Source organism: Electrophorus electricus, chromosome 1 (genome assembly GCF_041902795.1).
Source record: "Electrophorus electricus isolate QZ-2024a chromosome 1, ASM4190279v1, whole genome shotgun sequence".
Classification (NCBI taxonomy): Eukaryota; Metazoa; Chordata; class Actinopteri; order Gymnotiformes; family Gymnotidae; genus Electrophorus; species Electrophorus electricus.
This window is the reverse complement of record NC_137497.1, coordinates 29,298,567-29,316,220: the sequence shown is the minus strand read 5'-3', so window position 1 is coordinate 29,316,220 and position 17,654 is coordinate 29,298,567. Positions and strand designations below refer to the sequence as shown.

The window sequence follows — 17,654 nt, the reverse complement described above, 5'->3', positions numbered from 1 at the left end:
CTTTGTGGAGTGGCACGGTGGGTAAAGTGGCGCGCGCGAGCGTGCGTGCGAGCGTGCGTGATTAATTGATGATGAATGAGCTGTGGTGGGAAGTCCTTTTTCAGTTCTGAGTTAAATCAGAGGCGTGTCACGGTTGCCTTGGGTTAATATAAACTATGTGGACAAACGGAGCTGTTTTAGGTCGTGTGCCATGTGTGCGTTTGCCTGCGTGGCTTTTCTTAGTAGACGCGTATCGTTGGCTGGCAAACGCTACGTTTGGCCATGGCGCGATGATGTACTGCCACATGTACTGCTCCCTCTCTTACCGCCCCTTTCCTGCAGTCCTAGCTAGGCCTTCTGGGACCCAGACCCGGGCACCCACGCCCTGAAGACACCCATGCCCGCACCCGGGCACCCACGCCCTGAAGACACCCATGCCCGGACCCGGGCACCCACGTCCTGAAGACACCCATGCCCGGACCCGGGCACCCACGCCCATGGCTCTTTTGTTTGGAAAGAGAGAAAGCACACTTTGATGGCTTTTTTCTTCCTGTGTGTAAATCGGTAGCATTAGCAACAATTCCGTGCGTGTGTGTGTGTGTGTGTGTGTGTGTGTGTGTGTGTGTGTGTGTAATGGATGCAGCTGGTGTTTGTCTCATGGAGGCAGCAGGTAGCTATTTGGTCGTGGTGAACGCTGTCTCACCCTGGGCTTGCAGACACCCAAATGGGCACCAGAACCCCCCGCCAGCTACCGGCCCGAGCCAAATACTGCCCCCTAGAGAGTAAGAAAAGTAAAGGGGGGGGGGCGAGAGAGAGAGAGAGAGATGGATTAGTGTCGTATGCAGAGGAAGGCCATTACCCTTAAAGCACTTTGTTTCTGTCTGTTTTAAGTAGTGAATCGTCCTGCAGAGAAGAGACGTAGAGAGCAGAGCATCTACACTCCTTTATAGTGTCTCCCACTGATGAATGAACCCACTAAAGTTCCTCGCTCGGTGTGTGTGTGTGTGTGTGTGTGTGTGTGTGTGTGTGTGTGAGGTAGGTGATTTAGTGGTCTTTCTGCCTGGCTCTGTTGACCTGCTGCCCCCCTCTCCCCTTAACCCAGGTGGGCTGGGAATGTTAATGGAGGAGTGATGGAGAGACTCATGGACCCCCTCCTACACACACACACACACACACACACACACACACGCACGCACACACATGACTGTCAAAGTTATGGCCACAGGGCCACAGTTCAGAGTGGAGCATTTCTGCCTTTTTGTCTGTTGAAGCACTGTTTGTGTGTGTGTGTGTGTGTGTGTGTGTGTGTGTGTGTGTGTGTGTGTGTGTGTAGTATCCTATTGATCTCAATTTGTTTCTTCATCTCATCTCTCTGGATCCAGAAGCATTTCCAAATTTTCCGCGTCTCCTTCAACAGGGCGTGACAAAGGTCGCTCAAATGAATTCTGCCGTTGTTACGCCGGTGATGCCCGATTTTCTTTGAGATGAGAGGAGGTGGAGTAGCTGGATCATATGTAGTAGAGGGTGGGGGTGGAGGAATTCATGCCAGCCTCAGTAGTGTCAGGCAGTGGGATTGTCAGACCTGCAAGTAAGGCATACCAAAAAGACGTCAATTAAAGCCCTATTTTAAGGTTTATCTTTCTTTTTTTTTTGTTTTGTTTTTAAAAAAGGTTTTGTTTCTTTAGACAAGTGAAGTAAATAAAAGTTTTGAAGTGCATTTAATTAAAACATGTTACAACTCTGCGTGTTCTGCTTCTCATAGGGCAACTGCTAAAACGAGGGACTTCATAGACTGTGTGGGCTAGACTCTGGAAACGGACTTCTAGTCCTTATTTTACGAGCTCAGATTTAAGTTAACGGGATTGTGGAAATGAAGACCGGCAGGAGCCCAGCGGGTGCTGTAGGCTAATTTACACGGCAGTTATTGTTGGCCAAAAGCACACCTAGTGTGTAAGTTGCCTAGCTTTGGCCCTGTTGATTCAGTCCAAGAACAACCTATGAAATACCATAGCCCAGATAACAGTACGTAATGCTTACAGCATTGGGCGTTCAATAAGAATATACTTCTGCCCAGACCACAGTGGAGCAGCAAGATCCAAACTGGCAGAGAACCAGGTGTGCTGTGCAAGACTGGTACTTACACCCGTGACACTGCATGACGAGTCTTTTAGGGAAAAGTGATCAATGGAACAAAAGCTTAGTTCTTAATAGTGGTTAATGGCGGTTTAGCTTTTTAAGGCACTGAAAATTGCTTTATGGTGTTCTAGTGCCCTGCACTGAAATCACAATAAACCATGAGCTGCTCAGACCCCATCATGTGACTGACTGTGTATGTCTGCGAGAGCTTGGGCTGTGTGTGTCTTGCTTCGAGAAGGCGTGCATGCGTGCGTGAGTGAGTGCAGGTGAAGGGCAGGGGATCAGTAGCGTGTCTTTGAAATCATTTTCTGGGTCCAGTGTGTCTTACCCTCAGCACAGTCACAGTGGCGAATCAGACATGATAGTGTCTGTGTGGTGCTGAGAAGGCCCTGATAAGGACAGAGTTTGTGTGTGTGTGTGTGTGCGCGCGTGTGTGTGTGTGTGTGTGTGTGTGTGTGTGTGTGTGTGTGTGTGGCTTCTTGTTAGTTATCAGACAGCACTGTGGATGAAAACCAGATACAGGTTGCATATACCAGCTACTTAACAACAAAGGTGGCTTGACTAATAACTGCATTTTGGGAGGTGTGTGCGCGCACGTGTACATGTGCACTTCAGGTCACTGAAGTGGTTCAACATCATTACAACAGCCATCCATCAGCACTCTGCTCGCGAGAAACCGAAGAACCCGTAAGCGTGTGAGGATCAGGCCTGAGGTCTGCAGCTCAGGTAGAGACGGGAGAGAAAGAGTGCAGAAGATGGAGGGGTGGAGGGAGATAAGGAGAGGAAGTGAAAAGGGATAGCTGGAGAGGGGGATTAAAGGGGGCGGGGGATGTAGAAAGAGACGAATAGATAAACTAGCGAAAGAGGGATGTGATTGACAGCAGAGCGAGCCTGCAGAGTGTCCCAGTGACAGGAGGAGGGGGAAATGTGTAAACACACACACACACACACACACACACACACACACACACTCACACTTCAAGACACACACTTAAACACATGCAACCTGAAAGGCTCTGGAACCTCTGACATAAGTCAGGATGATCACCACACAATAAAAAACGAGCAATTCAGTAGAGGGTTCATTTGCATGATCGCATTTCTTTCTAAAGTTAGCAGAGCAACACATGGCATATAGTGTGTGTGTGTGTGTGTGTGTGTGTGTGTGTGTGTGAGAGAGAGAGAGAAACAGAGACAGACAGACTCCCTTTCACACCCACATAAATAGACACACAACCTCACTCGCTCTCTGACTCCTCCCCCAATAAGTGCGCGCACACACACACTCACACACACACACACACACACACACACAACCTGTCTGGCTTCCTGCAGCCTCTGACCCGCACCCATCTGTCTCCTGCTTGGAAAGCTTGAAACATCCACAGACCCAGTAGGAGAAGGTCTGGAGCTAAGCTGAATGCCAGCCACGCCTCGCACCTGCCTCTTCTCATGTGTGTGGGAGACCCCTGTGACCCACTGACCTCCTCTGGGTTTGATAAGGAGCAGACACAACTGTTTGGGTGGCTGGCGAGGGTGTGCATCAGAGGGGCCGCGGCGGTAGTGATGCCTTCGCCTGTCTGTGTGTAATTGTCTGATAAAGCTCTCCTGTGGTGCTGAGGTCAGGAAACGAGCTCCTGTCAGCGGGTCGGTATCTGGACGTAGTGCTGGTGTCTGCCACAGTGTGTTTGCTTGTCTTCCTGAAGAGCTCCCCACCGTGCAGTGGAATTACCAAAGCGTATTTATCCCCGCCGTAGGGCGGCGGGATTAGTGTGAATGCCCCGGCCGCCCCTTCAGTGGTGCTGGATTAATGGAAGATCTTAGCAGCGGCTGGGAGGATCCTCGGTCACTGACGCTGACTCCCGTCGTGTCGTCTGCCCCTGCCGTAACTGCCCTCACCTGCAACAACCCTGCTCTTTCCTGCTCCATCCTCCCTGAGCTACGTCAGGTCTGCAGAAAGGAGAGGACGAGAAGATTTAGTCCCTGATGTGTGTGTGTGTGTGTGTGTGTGTGTGTGTGTGTGTGTGTGTGTGTGTGTGCGTGCGTGCGCGCGCGAGTTTAAAGCCTTATCTGTGTTTTACGAACTGCAGGGTTGCTGAGGAGATTATGCTTGGGTTTTGTTGAGCAATAGGGTAGAGAGGAACTGAGGATAAATGACATCGCTGTTCCCCCAAATCAGATCTTTCTGGCTTTAGAGGATGGGTGTTAGTGGAGAGGATGGGTGTTAGTGGAGAGGATGGTGTTTAGAGGATGGGTGTTAGTGGAAAGGATGGTGTTTAGAGGATGGGTGTTAGTGGAGAGGCTGGTAGATAGAGGATGGTGTTTAGAGGATGGGTGTTAGTGGAGAGGATGGTGTTTAGAGGATGAGTGTTAGTGGAGAGGATGGTGTTTAGAGGATGGGTGTTTGTGGAGAGGATGGTTTCTGCTACAGTAGAAGAGAAGCTCTCTTTCACCAGTACAAACGCACCACAGACTTAAGACTGACACTAAACACCACAGACTATGTACTGACTCTGTTCTAAACACCACAGATCCAACACTGACTCCAAACACCACAGACGGGGTACTGAGTCTACACACTGCAGACCGAACACTGAATCCAGACACCACAAACCCAGCACTGACTCCAAACGCTACTACCAAATGCTTTGACTGCAAACAGCAAAGATAACCGTTGACTCCGAGTGTTCATCCCAGCAACCCCTGTTCCAAACGGAAGCTCCGCGCAAACTGTCCCTGCACCTTGGCCGAGCTCCCAGCTCGTTGGGATCCAGGCGGCCGCCTCGAGGTGGAGTGCGGGCGGCGCGTGGGCTCCCGGTTTGTACTGCGGCGTTCGTGAGTAGCGGCTCAGCCTGTCTGAAGCGTGTGCACAGAAACCCAGCCTGCCGAAGTTGTGTGTAGGGGGAGCGGCTGAGCCCTGAACACCGCGCCTTAGTGTAGGAGCTTGTGCAGTAACGCTCCACCGCGTGCACCGTACATGTGCTGGAGTGTTGCTGGTAGTGGGGTGTTTGCTCTCTTTTCATGATGGTCGTAATGAGAGAGAGAGAGAGAGAGAGAGAGAGAGAGAGAGAGAGAGAGAGAGAGAGAGAGAGAGAGAGAGAGAGAGAGAGAGAGAGAGAGAGAGAGAGAGAGAGAGAGAGAGAGAGAGAGAGAGAGAGAGAGAGAGAGAGAGAGAGAGAGAGAGTACAATTTATGACCTATAGGTAGAGAGCGAAAGGAAGCAAATGACATTATAGTGATCTTACTGCTACTGTCTTGTTCCTTGAGGCGTCTGAATCTTCGCTGTTGATCTATACCGTCGAGTCTGGCTGCTCTCTTCCCATCATGCACTGCGCTCTACTCCGACAGCCGTTTGGGCGCCTGTGTGACCTTGTCCTGTTCCTCATGACATCACTGCCCCCCTGTGGCGGATACCCTTCGGCCTTCTGTAGGGTCAGGAAGGAGAGAAGTGGAGAGAGCAAGAAGAGAGATTAGAAACAGTAGTAAACACAACCCTTCCCAACCTATACCGTACAGCTGGCAATATCGGCTTTAAAATGATTTTATGACGTTAACGAGATGAAATATTCTCAGCGTTTATAGTTTTGACTTTAGTAGGCTTTTAGAGGTTTAAGACGTATGTGAGTATGTCTCCCCGTTGGACAGTTTTTAGAATAGTCTAATAAAAAGGTAGTTGTAATCAGAGTTGCGTTGAAAGAAGGGATTTCAATTGGAGACTAACGGAGGAGACTTTTCCTCTAGTGACGTTGTGAAGGCAGCAAGTTACCATATCAGGAACCTTTTTTAATTGAAAAACTCAGCTTCTTTGTTAGAGCAGCTTTGTGGTGGCGAACCCAACCCTCTGTGGCCCTGAGCACCTCGCCAGTTTCTCCTCCTTTAATTGCACGGGGTTTTGCTACAAGCCGCCAAAGCAGAAATCTGTTACTGGGGCCAATCAGGCCAGCACATATGAACTTTACACACGAGCTTATACGGGACTGGTAGAGCGAAAGTAATAATGTGATTCGTGTGTCTAAGTGTGTTTATGAGAGAGCAAAAAATGTAGAGAGAGGATTAAACGCTTCTGCGGAACATTTGGGTCTGGTTAAGAATTCTCGAGGGTTTACAGCATTCAAAACCCCTCTCCTCCCCAAATATATGATCATTGATTGCAGTCCATCAAAAACGTACCAAGACTTATTTAACTGGTTGCTGGTTCATTCTCAGCGGTGTGTGTGTGTGTGTGTGTGTGTGAGAGCGTGTGAGTAATATAGGTGTTGGAGAGTCCTACAGGTTCTTTGTTCCACTGTATTTAAAAGCCAATAAAAATATTTTTTAAAGAACTGTTTAGCTCTGGAGTTGCTGAGAACACAGTACTCTACCTGTTCGCCTGCCGTTGCCGCCATGACGGTGTGTGAGCGCGGACAGCCAGAGAGCAGAGGGCTTCACTGTAAGCAGTTATCCCGGAGAACGCAGCATCTGCCAAAGCAGTGCGCAACATCTGCTCCAAACAGGGCCACCGAAGAACGGAAAAAAAGAAAGGTCTTTGTACAAGCAGTTATTTGTGTATTAGTATATTAGTGTGTTACTGTATGACTGAAAGTTCATGGTGTCCTTGGAGTCCATTCTTTAGGTCGGGATTGTCAACAGGTTTGTACTAAATCTCAGCTTCCTTTTATCAAATTCGAAGTCGATTTTGAGAGGGCCGCTCTGCTCAAATATTGCCTGTAAAATGAAATCGTAAATAATACCATAAACCAAAGAGCCTGTCATGCGTAACATTCAAAGCAAGCATTTTGTAATTGCAGTAGTATTTCATCGCTGTCCTCATTGGACATGACACTGAAGTCTAGTCTTTATTTTCAACCTTGTAAATTCATAGCGGAGATGTTTTCTTGAGCGTAGGGTGATTTAAGCTGCCTGAGCCCCTCCTGATGCTGTTAGAACTCAGAAAGCTGCTCAGGAGAGACTTTACACTTCACGGCGACTCTCCGTCCTGCTTACCCCACTTCCACGTTACTGAGCAGGACACACACAGACACAGCCAGCGTGTTTTCTGGTTTATTTTTCAATTTTCTTTTTGTTTGGGTGTTTGGATTCTATCTTAACACAGGCCCGTGTGAGTAGTGCGTGCATTGCGGCCTGATGAAGGCTTCCTGTCTTTCTGCGTGTGTGTGCGTTTGCTTGGTTTTTGGTGGACATGTGTTTAACCTTTTTATGAGTCTCTCTCCTGACCGCGTGCTACGACCTCCGTCAGCCGCCCCGTGGCTCCTGAGAGCGAGCGCTCCCCGCGCCGTCCGAGTGTGTCGGAGGTGAAGACTGGGTTATCCCCCCTGTCTCTCTGTCACAGAGTGGGTGGGAGGTTGGTGAGGGAGTACTTAATGCTAAGAGATACAATCAGCCACAGAGAGACACTGCTGCAGGTCAGTGGTAGGTGAGCCAGGATTCCCCCTTATCTACTCTCTATCTTCCTCTCTGTCCTTCTCTCGTCCCTCTCCGTTTCTGTTTTTTTTTTTTTCTTTTTTTTTCCTGTCTCGCTCTCTCTCTGTCCTTTTCTTTGTCTCTCTTCATCCCGCGCTCTTTCCTCTTCACCACGGTTCTCAGGGCTCCTCGTGCACTTCACTGTCTCCTCTCTAATCTCTTCTCACGCCGGATCCTCGCGAGCGTCCGTGTAATCCCCTCGGGGCAGGTGCCGCGGTCGCCGGGCCCTGCTTCCGGGCTCTCCTCGGAAAGGCAGAAGCTCCGTCCACCCGTGGCCGGCCTGCCCCGTAGCCGGCGCCAGGCCTGCACACAAGCGGCCTGTTCCTCCTCATCACACACCTGCCCAGTGGGCAGAAGGGGGTCCCCAGGAGCGCACCGCGGGCAGCGGCGGCGGTAATGACGGACGGCTTCGGCGCGCTCCTGAAGGGGCTGGGCGCTGGCTGTGCTGTTTTTGGAGCCATGTGCACGCAGCGGTGCCAGCGTTTATTTGAGCAGCAGCTCTACTTAACGTCTCGGAGAGGACCTGCACAGCTTCGCTTTCAGTGTGAGGCTGATTTCACGACTTTCTGCCGCCTCCAAGCAAAATAAATGTGCACCTGAACAGAGTTTATAGATTTTATGACATCACCCGGCTCTGAGCACAGGAGAGAGCTCCTTCTCTCTCTCTCTCTCTCTCTCTCCCTCTCTCTCTCTCTCTCTCTCTCTCTCTCTCTCTCTCTCTCTCTCTCTCTCTCTCCTTCATCTTGCAGGACAAGCCTACTTCAAAAACTGACCAGTCAGCCACAGTACAAGGTTTTAGTACAGGATTTTGAAATGAGTTATACATTTCTTCAAAATGTATGTAGTATACTCCAGCATCCTCTGGGCCTGTCACCTCTTCCTGTTTATCCTCTCCAGGGCTGGGAGATCCCAGTGCCCCAGTACCACTGCTCCAGTACGAGTTCTTCCCTATCAGTGCTCCAGTACCAGTGCTCCAGTACGAGTTCTTCCCTATCAGTGCTCCAGTACCACTGCTCCAGTACGAGTTCTTCCCTATCAGTGCTCCAGTACCACTGCTCCAGTACGAGTTCTTCCCTATCAGTGCCCCAGTACCACTGCTCCAGTACGAGTTCTTCCCTATCAGTGCCCCAGTACCACTGCTCCAGTACGAGTTCTTCCCTATCAGTGCTCCAGTACCACTGCTCCAGTACGAGTTCTTCCCTATCAGTGCTCCAGTACCACTGCTCCAGTACGAGTTCTTCCCTATCAGTGCCCCAGTACCACTGCTCCAGTACGAGTTCTTCCCTATCAGTGCTCCAGTACCAGTGCTCCAGTACCACTGCTCCAGTACCAGTGCTCCAGTACCAGTGCCCCTAACCGTTCCAGGGCGAGAGCGGAGAGGCCGAGGGCAGAGATCTGGTTGGCTGGCACTGTGTTTCATGTTATGCCGCTGCCTGGGCTCTCCACATAAAGGCCATATTCTGCCTGTGATGTTACGTGCCATTGAGCCGCACGCATTTCAGGGAGTGTTGAACATTAGATTGAGGATGAAGAAAGATGAGTTGAGGAGTGATGTCCACTATCGGGAAGAGCTTTGATGTGGCTGTGCGGACAAGGCCGTCTCTCAGCGTGGGGGATTGGGGGTTGGGGGTTGGAGGTGGGGGGTGGGGTTCCGTATGCTTCCAGGCACCGCAGGTGCGCCCCGTTTCCTGATTACTGTTTACCAGCTCCGCCAATCGCAGTGCGGCAGGGGGACCTTACAGTCCTCTGATTAGGGAATTGCTATCTTTCTGCGCTGAGGTGATAGCGTGTTGTCATAACACAGCGCAGATGAAAGGCTCTCGCCGACCTCACGCATAACATTTATGCTGGGCCACACAGCTGTTCGTCTGGAGGAAATGGCCTTCCATTCTGTATAAACCCCCTCCCGTAAATAAACCGCTGGCTGCTGGATGCCAGTCTGCTGGGAGGGGATTTGGTTTCTGGGGTTAGAGCAGGCCGGAGTTTGGGAATGCCGTTCTCCGCTTCCAGACAGTCCCGGCTCTGCTCTCGCGCTCTGCTTTCTCCCTTACGCCCTTTGCCTTCTGCGCTGTTATTAAACCAAGCACTCGTGCTTCTGAAGATTCAGCTCAGCATCCTTCATCCAGATGAGCCCTGATCTTAAATTCTTCTCTTTCTCTCCTCATATCATTCTCTACCTCTTTCTTCCTCTCTCTCTTACTTAGACACACACACACACACACAGACTGGCTGCTGCTGAGTGATACTGCCTCCGGTTTCACTCAGATTAGAGGTTTCTTTATTGGATTGTTGATTTTAGTCACTGCCAAATGAATCATTACGTCCCTAAGGCTCAAGGCACACGCCATACGGTGTGTAAGGGGGTGCTGTGTGTGTGTGTGTGTGTGTGTGTGTGTGTGTGTGTGTGTCTCTCTGTGTGTGCAGGGTGTAAAAATGCATTCATTGAATGGATGCTTTGATTGACCTTCATTCATGCCTTACATAAGCAGTTGGTGATATTGTATACAACATAAAGCTACATGATCTCTGCTACCCATACACACACCTGCACACATGTCCCAAAATGATCTCACAATCATTTCAGTCAGCATAAAGTTGCTCTTGAATTGAATTCCCAAATGTTCTTCCACATTTGGGATCAAATGTCTATAAAGCCATATATGAACCTCATATGTGAGAGAGCCCGTGGGGGCCCGTGTGTGTGTGTGTGTATGTGTGCCTTGAGTGTGTGTGCCTGCGTGTGTATGTGTGCTGTGTGTTGCATAGTGCAGCACAGTAGTGGTAAAAGCCTTCATCGCTCTAAAGCTCTCTGCTCACCCCTGTGTCTTCGTGGGTGGTGCAGTCCTCTGCACCGGCATAGGAGCCCATCAGGCCGGCTCCCATAAACACACGCACACACGCACGCCGACCTGCGCGTGTACACAGACTGCTCTCTCCCCTTCCTCTGAACGTATACACGAGTAGGATAAAAAGGCTAAAGAGGCTCTCGGGCCCACCATGCTTACTACTGCATGCGCTGACAAATGATGCAGTGCCTCGTGCAATGTTTTATCTCCCCCTTCAGCCTCTGGGCCTCCTAAACCGTGCCAAAAGAACCCCCTACCAATAACATCTAACCCAAGCCCCACAGCCAGTGCCATAGACTAAACCCCTCCAAAAGAACCCTCTACCTATAACATCTAACCCAAGACCTACAGCCAGTGGCATAGACTAAACCCCTCCAAAAGAACCCTCTACCTATAACATCTAACCCAAGCCCCACAGCCAGTGCCATAGACTAAACCCCTCCAAAAGAACCCTCTACCTATAACATCTAACCCAAGCCCTACAGCCAGTGCCATAGACTAAACCCCTCCAAAAGAACCCTCTACCTATAACATCTAACCCAAGCCCACAGCCAGTGCCATAGACTAAACCCCTCCAAAAGAACCCTCTACCTATAACATCTAACCCAAGCCCCACAGCCAGTGCCATAGACTAAACCCCTCCAAAAGAACCCTCTACCTATAACATCTAACCCAAGCCCTACAGCCAGTGCCATAGACTAAACCCCTCCAAAAGAACCCTCTACCTATAACATCTAACCCAAGCCCCACAGCCAGTGCCATAGACTAAACCCCTCCAAAAGAACCCTCTACCTATAACATCTAACCCAAGCCCCACAGCCAGTGCCATAGACTAAACCCCTCCAAAAGAACCCTCTACCTATAACATCTAACCCAAGCCCTACAGCCAGTGGCATACACTAAACCCCTCCAAAATAACCCTCTACCTATAACATCTAACCCAAGCCCTACAGCCAGTGCCATACACTAAACCCCTCCAAAAGAACCCTCTACCTATAACATCTAACCCAATAAAATTATAATTTACTTATTAGCCTGATAGTTTTTACTCTGGCCATACTGGAGGCTGTTATCTGGCTGTCCTGTAAAGAACATGGTGAAACAGGACAGACCGGGATCGGTGAAAACGCATCTGATACAGATGTCGCTGAGCAAGTTGTGACAGCTGGAACTGAGAAGATTGGAACTTCGATCCTGGCTGTACTCTGTGTCAAAGAAAGAGAGAAGAACAGTCACTAAAATCAAAAGCCTGCCCTTCTTCTCTCCATCTCCATCTCTCTCTCGCCCTCCTCCTGCCTGTCTCTCTCTCTCTCTTTGTGTTCTCTTCATCTCTATCTGCATCTCTTTCTCTTTGATCACTGTCACAGCAGTAGGAAAGTGTGCAACTCTTCAGCTCACCGTTTTGGTTAAACTCAACTCATAATTCCTTTACGTGCAGATTCCAGGGCTACAGCTCTCTGTGCAAAACGGCCAGGTTTTATTTAAAAGGGATTATGCCTCTGTCGTTTTGCCTTTTGTAAAATGTTTATTTCTCCAGCCCCACATTTGCCGTCAGTCAGCACCAGGTGCCTTTGAAGTGCGTGTTTATGGTAGTCGCCATGCTAGTGCCTCACCGTGTTTTGGTAGTGGAGAGGTGGAGGCCCTCGCGGCTCGAGGGAGGCGTTTCTCCACATCTGCTCTCTTCTTTTGCCATGAAAGATGAATATGGAAACAGTGTAAAAAAAAAAACAAAACGCCTTTTCAAACTGCAAGATGAGAGGTCCGTGCGGTTCGAACGCAGGGTCAGGAAGGTCCCGCACAAGTGCTTTCAGGCTCCTGCAGCCCACCCCCCTGCGGGACACGCCGAGCGTGTCTCGGCTAGGCAGGACTGTGTTAGGATACTGCTGTGTCCACACTGTTGCCTTCTGCCTCCGGGGTGCGGGGACTAGCGGCGATGGCACAGCCATGTTCTGTAAGCTGTGACTCTCATTCAGTCTCGCTGCTCTGGGGTGAAGACAGCCGTTGCAGAAGGTCTGGAACTGGCTCAGGCAGGCTTGCGCTTCTCCCTCCGTGGAGTTGCTCCCGCCCCGCGGTTTTTAATGACTGATCTCACTAAACCGCAAACATGGCTAATTCACAGTGAAAGCTCATAGCCTATAGTTTTATTAGTAGAATTTCCGAAGCACTAACTGGGGACTGCGATCTTTAACTTATTATTCATGACTTTTGCTAAAATAAATCCTGGGTGAACTGTTTCTGTACGCACTCTGAGCCAGGTTTCCCTCTGAATATCAGATATCAGTCAGATTCTGTTCCATCTGACTATGGATGGTCCTCTCTCCCTCTCTCCCTCTCTCTCTCTCTCTCTCTCTCTCTCTCTCTCTCTCTTTAACACCCCACCCCCCCAGCTTGATCCCATTAGCTGTAAATGGCTAAATGGCTTTAATGTGGCAGTGCTTAGAATGTGTTTAAGAGGAGTTATTGCGGCCACTCTGTAGGCAGACGAATGAAGAGTCAGTATCTGTTCCACACTCCTTTCTTCTCTCTTTCCCATGGAATTAATCCTCTCATCATGTCCTGCAGTCTTTATTTATTGTCGTGAGCAGCATTCTGTCGATTGCGAGTGGTAATGAGGAACACACCCTTGCCCCGCCACACAAATGTAGCATCTCTGCGCAGGAGGCCGTGGTTTGTTGCAGGGCCATCTTTCGCCTGTTTCTCCCCACTCTGCCTGCAAACACAGAGTGAACGGTGGAGTCCAGCTGCATCACGTCATCTGGGGCAGAGAACAGGCAGCCATGAAAACAGGCAACCATGGGACTTTTCCCAAAGCAGAATGCAGTTTGCATAGAGTCATGCTACACTTATTGTCTCCAGTCGGGCCGTCAGTCAATTAAACAGAATTAAACTGTTAACTTGATCAGTTATTTTCCTATTTAACCTGATGGTAGCGTGCAGAGGGCCTGTGGACCAAGCCTTGTAACTAAAGGCGTGTCCCTGCCTGGTGACTCAACTGCTCATCAGACTGTCCCTGCTACCAGGAGCCAAGATATGAGCCCTCTGTTTCTGTGCCCTTGGTCACTTAACCAGTCCTAGTACCCCAGTTTCACTGAGTAAAAACAGCATTCTTAATGGAAAGCTTTCCCAACATGAGTATAGTACTAAGCTTTAGTGAGACTGTACATTACCTGCATTACCCATTAGCTAATCGCACCGTAATAGTGAAGCAGGTTTGCTGCAGCTCACGCAGGGCTTTACATGGTCAGCCCGTCAGTCGCTGGACTCAATATGGTCAGCGTCTCAGCTGCTGGACTCGACATGGTCAGCCCGTCAGTCGCTGGACTGTGTGCTTCTGCTTGTGTGCTTCACCTAGACTACATCACCATCTCTGAGCTCTGCGCACAAATCAGGCTTTTACCTGCTAGTAATGGCACGACAGGCTGACGCCCACTCCATCGTCTTCCTCACTTTACAGCACATCTGCGTGAGGTCCATAAACAAACAAACCAGAATTCATGAGAACCCATTTATTCCCCTCTTAGTATTAACAACGGTGACATAAAGTCTTCAGTCTATGTTCTCCAGGCAGCTGCTTAACAAATGACACATACTAAGTAGTACTAAACTACTTAGGAAATGGTGGTGGAGAATTCAGGAAATATTGAGTGGGAGTGTCGTCCCCAACTAGCATGCTGGCACATTGATCAAGTGCTGCCTTCTGGCCAGTGAAAATGAAAGCTGCTCACCTATGTGCGTGTGCGCGTGCGCTTCCTGGACTGGAGTCATTGGCCCAGAGTGAGAGACAGGCACAGGCCAGTTGATTGGAGAGATCTGTTGATGTGGAGGTGAGCAAGAAGAGCAAACGTTGCAGTTGTCTTGGAAACGCTAAGAATACAAATGAACAGTTTTCTTAAAATGGAATGATCTGGAGTCGGTTAACTTCACACGCCATATTACCCGCTCTGTGTAAGGGCTGGGGTAATGGGAGTAGCCTGCTGTTACGGTCTGCAGTCATGATGATGTAGCGTAATAATCGCCATCCTGCAGTTGGCTAAAACGCACACCTGTGTAGTCGATGATCCTTGTGCAACTGCCCTAGGGAAAAAAAAACTCCCACATCATTTCTTCGCCTAATCTGCATTCTGCCTGCAGTCAGTGCACCCTGTCTGACTCCAGTTCCCAGACTGGCGCCGGCCTTGCCGTGGTTGGCGCCGAGTCCTGATGGAATGATGGGAAATGTAGTCAGTCCAGAGAGAGTACGGGGGGAGTGGTTAACACACCCTCACCCCATCAGGGTCTTCAGCTAAGCCTTAGTGCAAGGCTTTCTTTTGTCTTCTGTCTCTGTTGGCAACCATCTCGCTCGGGCTGTAATTTACAGTAAAGGAAGGACTCTGTTTTTTTTTTTTTTAATGGAGGCTAAGGGCTGCGCTATGTAGGGAAATAATGCGGAAAGTCAATCAGGAGCTGGCTCACCTTTCTGTCCTGCCCGTCGCGGTCTCTTTGCACCTGATCTCCTGTCCTTCGTCGCGCGTGGGTGCGGGCCCTTACAGTGCATCCATCACTCCTGCATTGCTTCTGGGAATTCTGTCCCATTAATAGGTCCTTTATTGTGTGGGTAGTGGATGAGCGTGGGAGAGAGAGATTAAAGGCCGGTGAGCTGCAGTGAGTATTTGTGAAGGAATTACATAGGAAGCTAGAAAAACAGCGTTATTGTTGTCACTGGGTGGGTTTCATTACGGCAGAGGCTAAAGGATAACGCTTACGTTTTTATTCGTGCACGCACGCATGCACGCACACTCACACTCTCATACACGCACGCCCTGTTTTTTTTCCCTGTCCACTGCAGTTGTAGAGTGTTGGAAGAAAATCACCATTTCATCTGTCACTATCCAATCCACCTCTAACGAATGAATTAGACTAATGTCTACTTGTTCCATCAAGAACACTTCATGTACCGAGGCTAGTTGGCAACCTGATGTGATGTTTGAAAGGACAAAATGAATGAAGGAGTCTATAGACACACACTGCATATGTGTGTGTGTGTGTGTGTGTGTGTGTGTGTGTGTGTGTGTGTGTTCGAGTGGGTGGGTGTGGCTGCTGTTGTCAAGGAGGCCACTGTTCTCCATCTCTTTGTTTTGGTTTAGCCATGCAAACATTTAGCTGTGTATCTGTCAGCAGATATTTTTGATGTCCTGTTCTTCTTTGTTCGTATTTACTGCTGAAATTAAACCGGACAGCAACTGCAAGCGTAATTGTGTCTGTGCTTCAAGCTCGTTTTTCATGTTGCCCTTTAGGCCTTTAGAACCTGAGTAATGGCAATAAAGCATAATTCTTTAAACGAAGCCTTGTTTCTGTCACGCTAACATGATGTGGACTCATACTGGCCTGCATTCGGTGGAAGCCTCCAATAGTGTCCTTGAGCACAGTGAGGGTCAGCTACATCAAATGCACCAGCGTGGACATTTCACAAGGACTCTAGACCAGACAAGCAGAGAATAAGTCTTATAATTACATCGTTATTAAAGTAATAATTGTAAAAGGCATGATTTATATTTCAAACAGAAATGAACCTTTTTTTTCTCTTAATAAATATAAAAAAAACATCAGATCTTTCTGTCTTTTCAGCTCATTTAACTACGTGCGCTTGTGTGCGTACACGCGCACGTGCACTTGCCTAACCCTTGATTGTATAAACCGTGCTGCTTTTTGAATGCTTTTGTAGCATGCTTTTTGTAAACGCCAACCCTTGAAGTAAAAGACTCCAAAAGCCCCTCTAAAGAGTTTCGGAACTCATCTGTGGGATGGAGTGTTCTCTTATCGGAAGAGTGAGGCATTCCGGCCTGCTCTGGAGAGTTCTCCTTAATCCCAGTGGCATGGGAGTGATTATGGCTGCACTCCTGGGCCATTAGATCAGGCCAAGCCTGGTGGTGAAGATTATTATTTAAGAATCAGCTAAACCCCCAGAAAGTCTCGAGTTCCACACACATTTATCAAAAGAAAATGTTATTTTTGGCTCTGCGTGACATGCTTTGAACGCTTATATGATGTGTAGTGTATGTTGGTGCCAAGCAGGCGATTTACACACCCATTACATCTGTGTGTGTGTGTGTGTGTGTGTGTGTGTGTGAGTGTGATAGAGAGTGGGAGAGAGATAGATAATAAAATAATTAAATAAAAGCGTAAAATTGGTCATAATCAGTTTCACAGAACAGAACATTCTGTGAGTACTAGTGAATCTGCAGGTGAGTGTGGTGTGTTGGTGTGTCAAAGCCGTGTGCTGCCTGTAACCAGCCTGCCTGCCTGATGCCACATTTTCTGAAAGGCATCACAGGACGTTTTCCCTTCATGTATCGGTCATCCCGCACTGCACGCAACTGTTCACGTGCCACCCATGCTACAATGGTATCCAAGGAAGTGACATCACAGTGCATAATTTCCTCTTGTTGGCTTTTGGTGTGAAGTTTCCCGCCTGTCCTGCTGGAGTGCTCTGCACTTTCTCAGATGATGGACCAAACCCCAGCCGGTCCATGAGCCAGTGCGTGTGTGTATGAGTGAACAAAGGGTTTCGGATGTCATGGTGTGTGTGTTGTAAAGCAAACCTGATTGAGAAAGGCAGTTAGGCTTGTGTATGTGTGTGTGTGTGTGTGTGTGTGAAAATAATGCAAATGTTTGTGTAATAACAAATAAATACAGTTATTAAATACAATTAAGTTGTTAAAAAAGAACTGGATTATTTATGACTATAAATAATATTAATCTTAGCTATTTTTGTGTCTGAGTATGTGCATGTGTGAGTGGTAGGCCATGTATTCTCCCAGAATATGTGTGTTGTGGTGATGTGTTCCAAATCTGATGATAATCATTGTGTGTGTGTGTGTGTGTGTGTGTGTGTGTGTGTGTGTGTGTGTGTGTGTTGTAGGCGCAGTGCTTCTGCTCAGTGTGCAGGGCATTGCTGTGAATGTGGATCCCGTGCTGTCCACTTGGCTGCTGCACCAGTCTCAGAGACCCAGCGGCAGCCGACAGACACAGCAGGTAGGATCATCACTTTCTCTCTCTCTCTCTCTTTCTGTGTCTGACTCTGTGCCTCTCTGTGTCTCTGCCTCAAGTTCTCGTCTTAGACACAGTGTAGATAACCCTCGACTTCTGTGGCTGTGTGTGCCTGCTGCCTGTTCACTGCCCTGCTTAGGCTAATTGGAGAGCGGAGAGAACTGCTCACGCGTCTCTGGGATGAGACCCGCCTGCTACCCCTGCAGA

General features: G+C 49.0%; 1 protein-coding gene across 7 annotated transcripts in view; it reads left to right on the top strand.

The window, feature by feature from the left end:
- Positions 1 to 17,654, top strand: part of vps13b (vacuolar protein sorting 13 homolog B) — a 220,605-nt gene that overhangs the window by 73,661 nt on the left and 129,290 nt on the right. For 6 of the 7 annotated variants that reach the window (XM_081714207.1, XM_035525873.2, XM_035525874.2 and 3 more), the window contains exon 20: positions 17,320 to 17,432. The exons of the other annotated variant lie outside the window; for it this stretch is intronic. In XM_081714207.1, the coding sequence (XP_081570333.1) occupies positions 17,320 to 17,432 (113 nt within the window). The remainder of the gene's footprint in view (positions 1 to 17,319; positions 17,433 to 17,654) is intronic. 7 annotated transcript variants of the gene reach the window in all.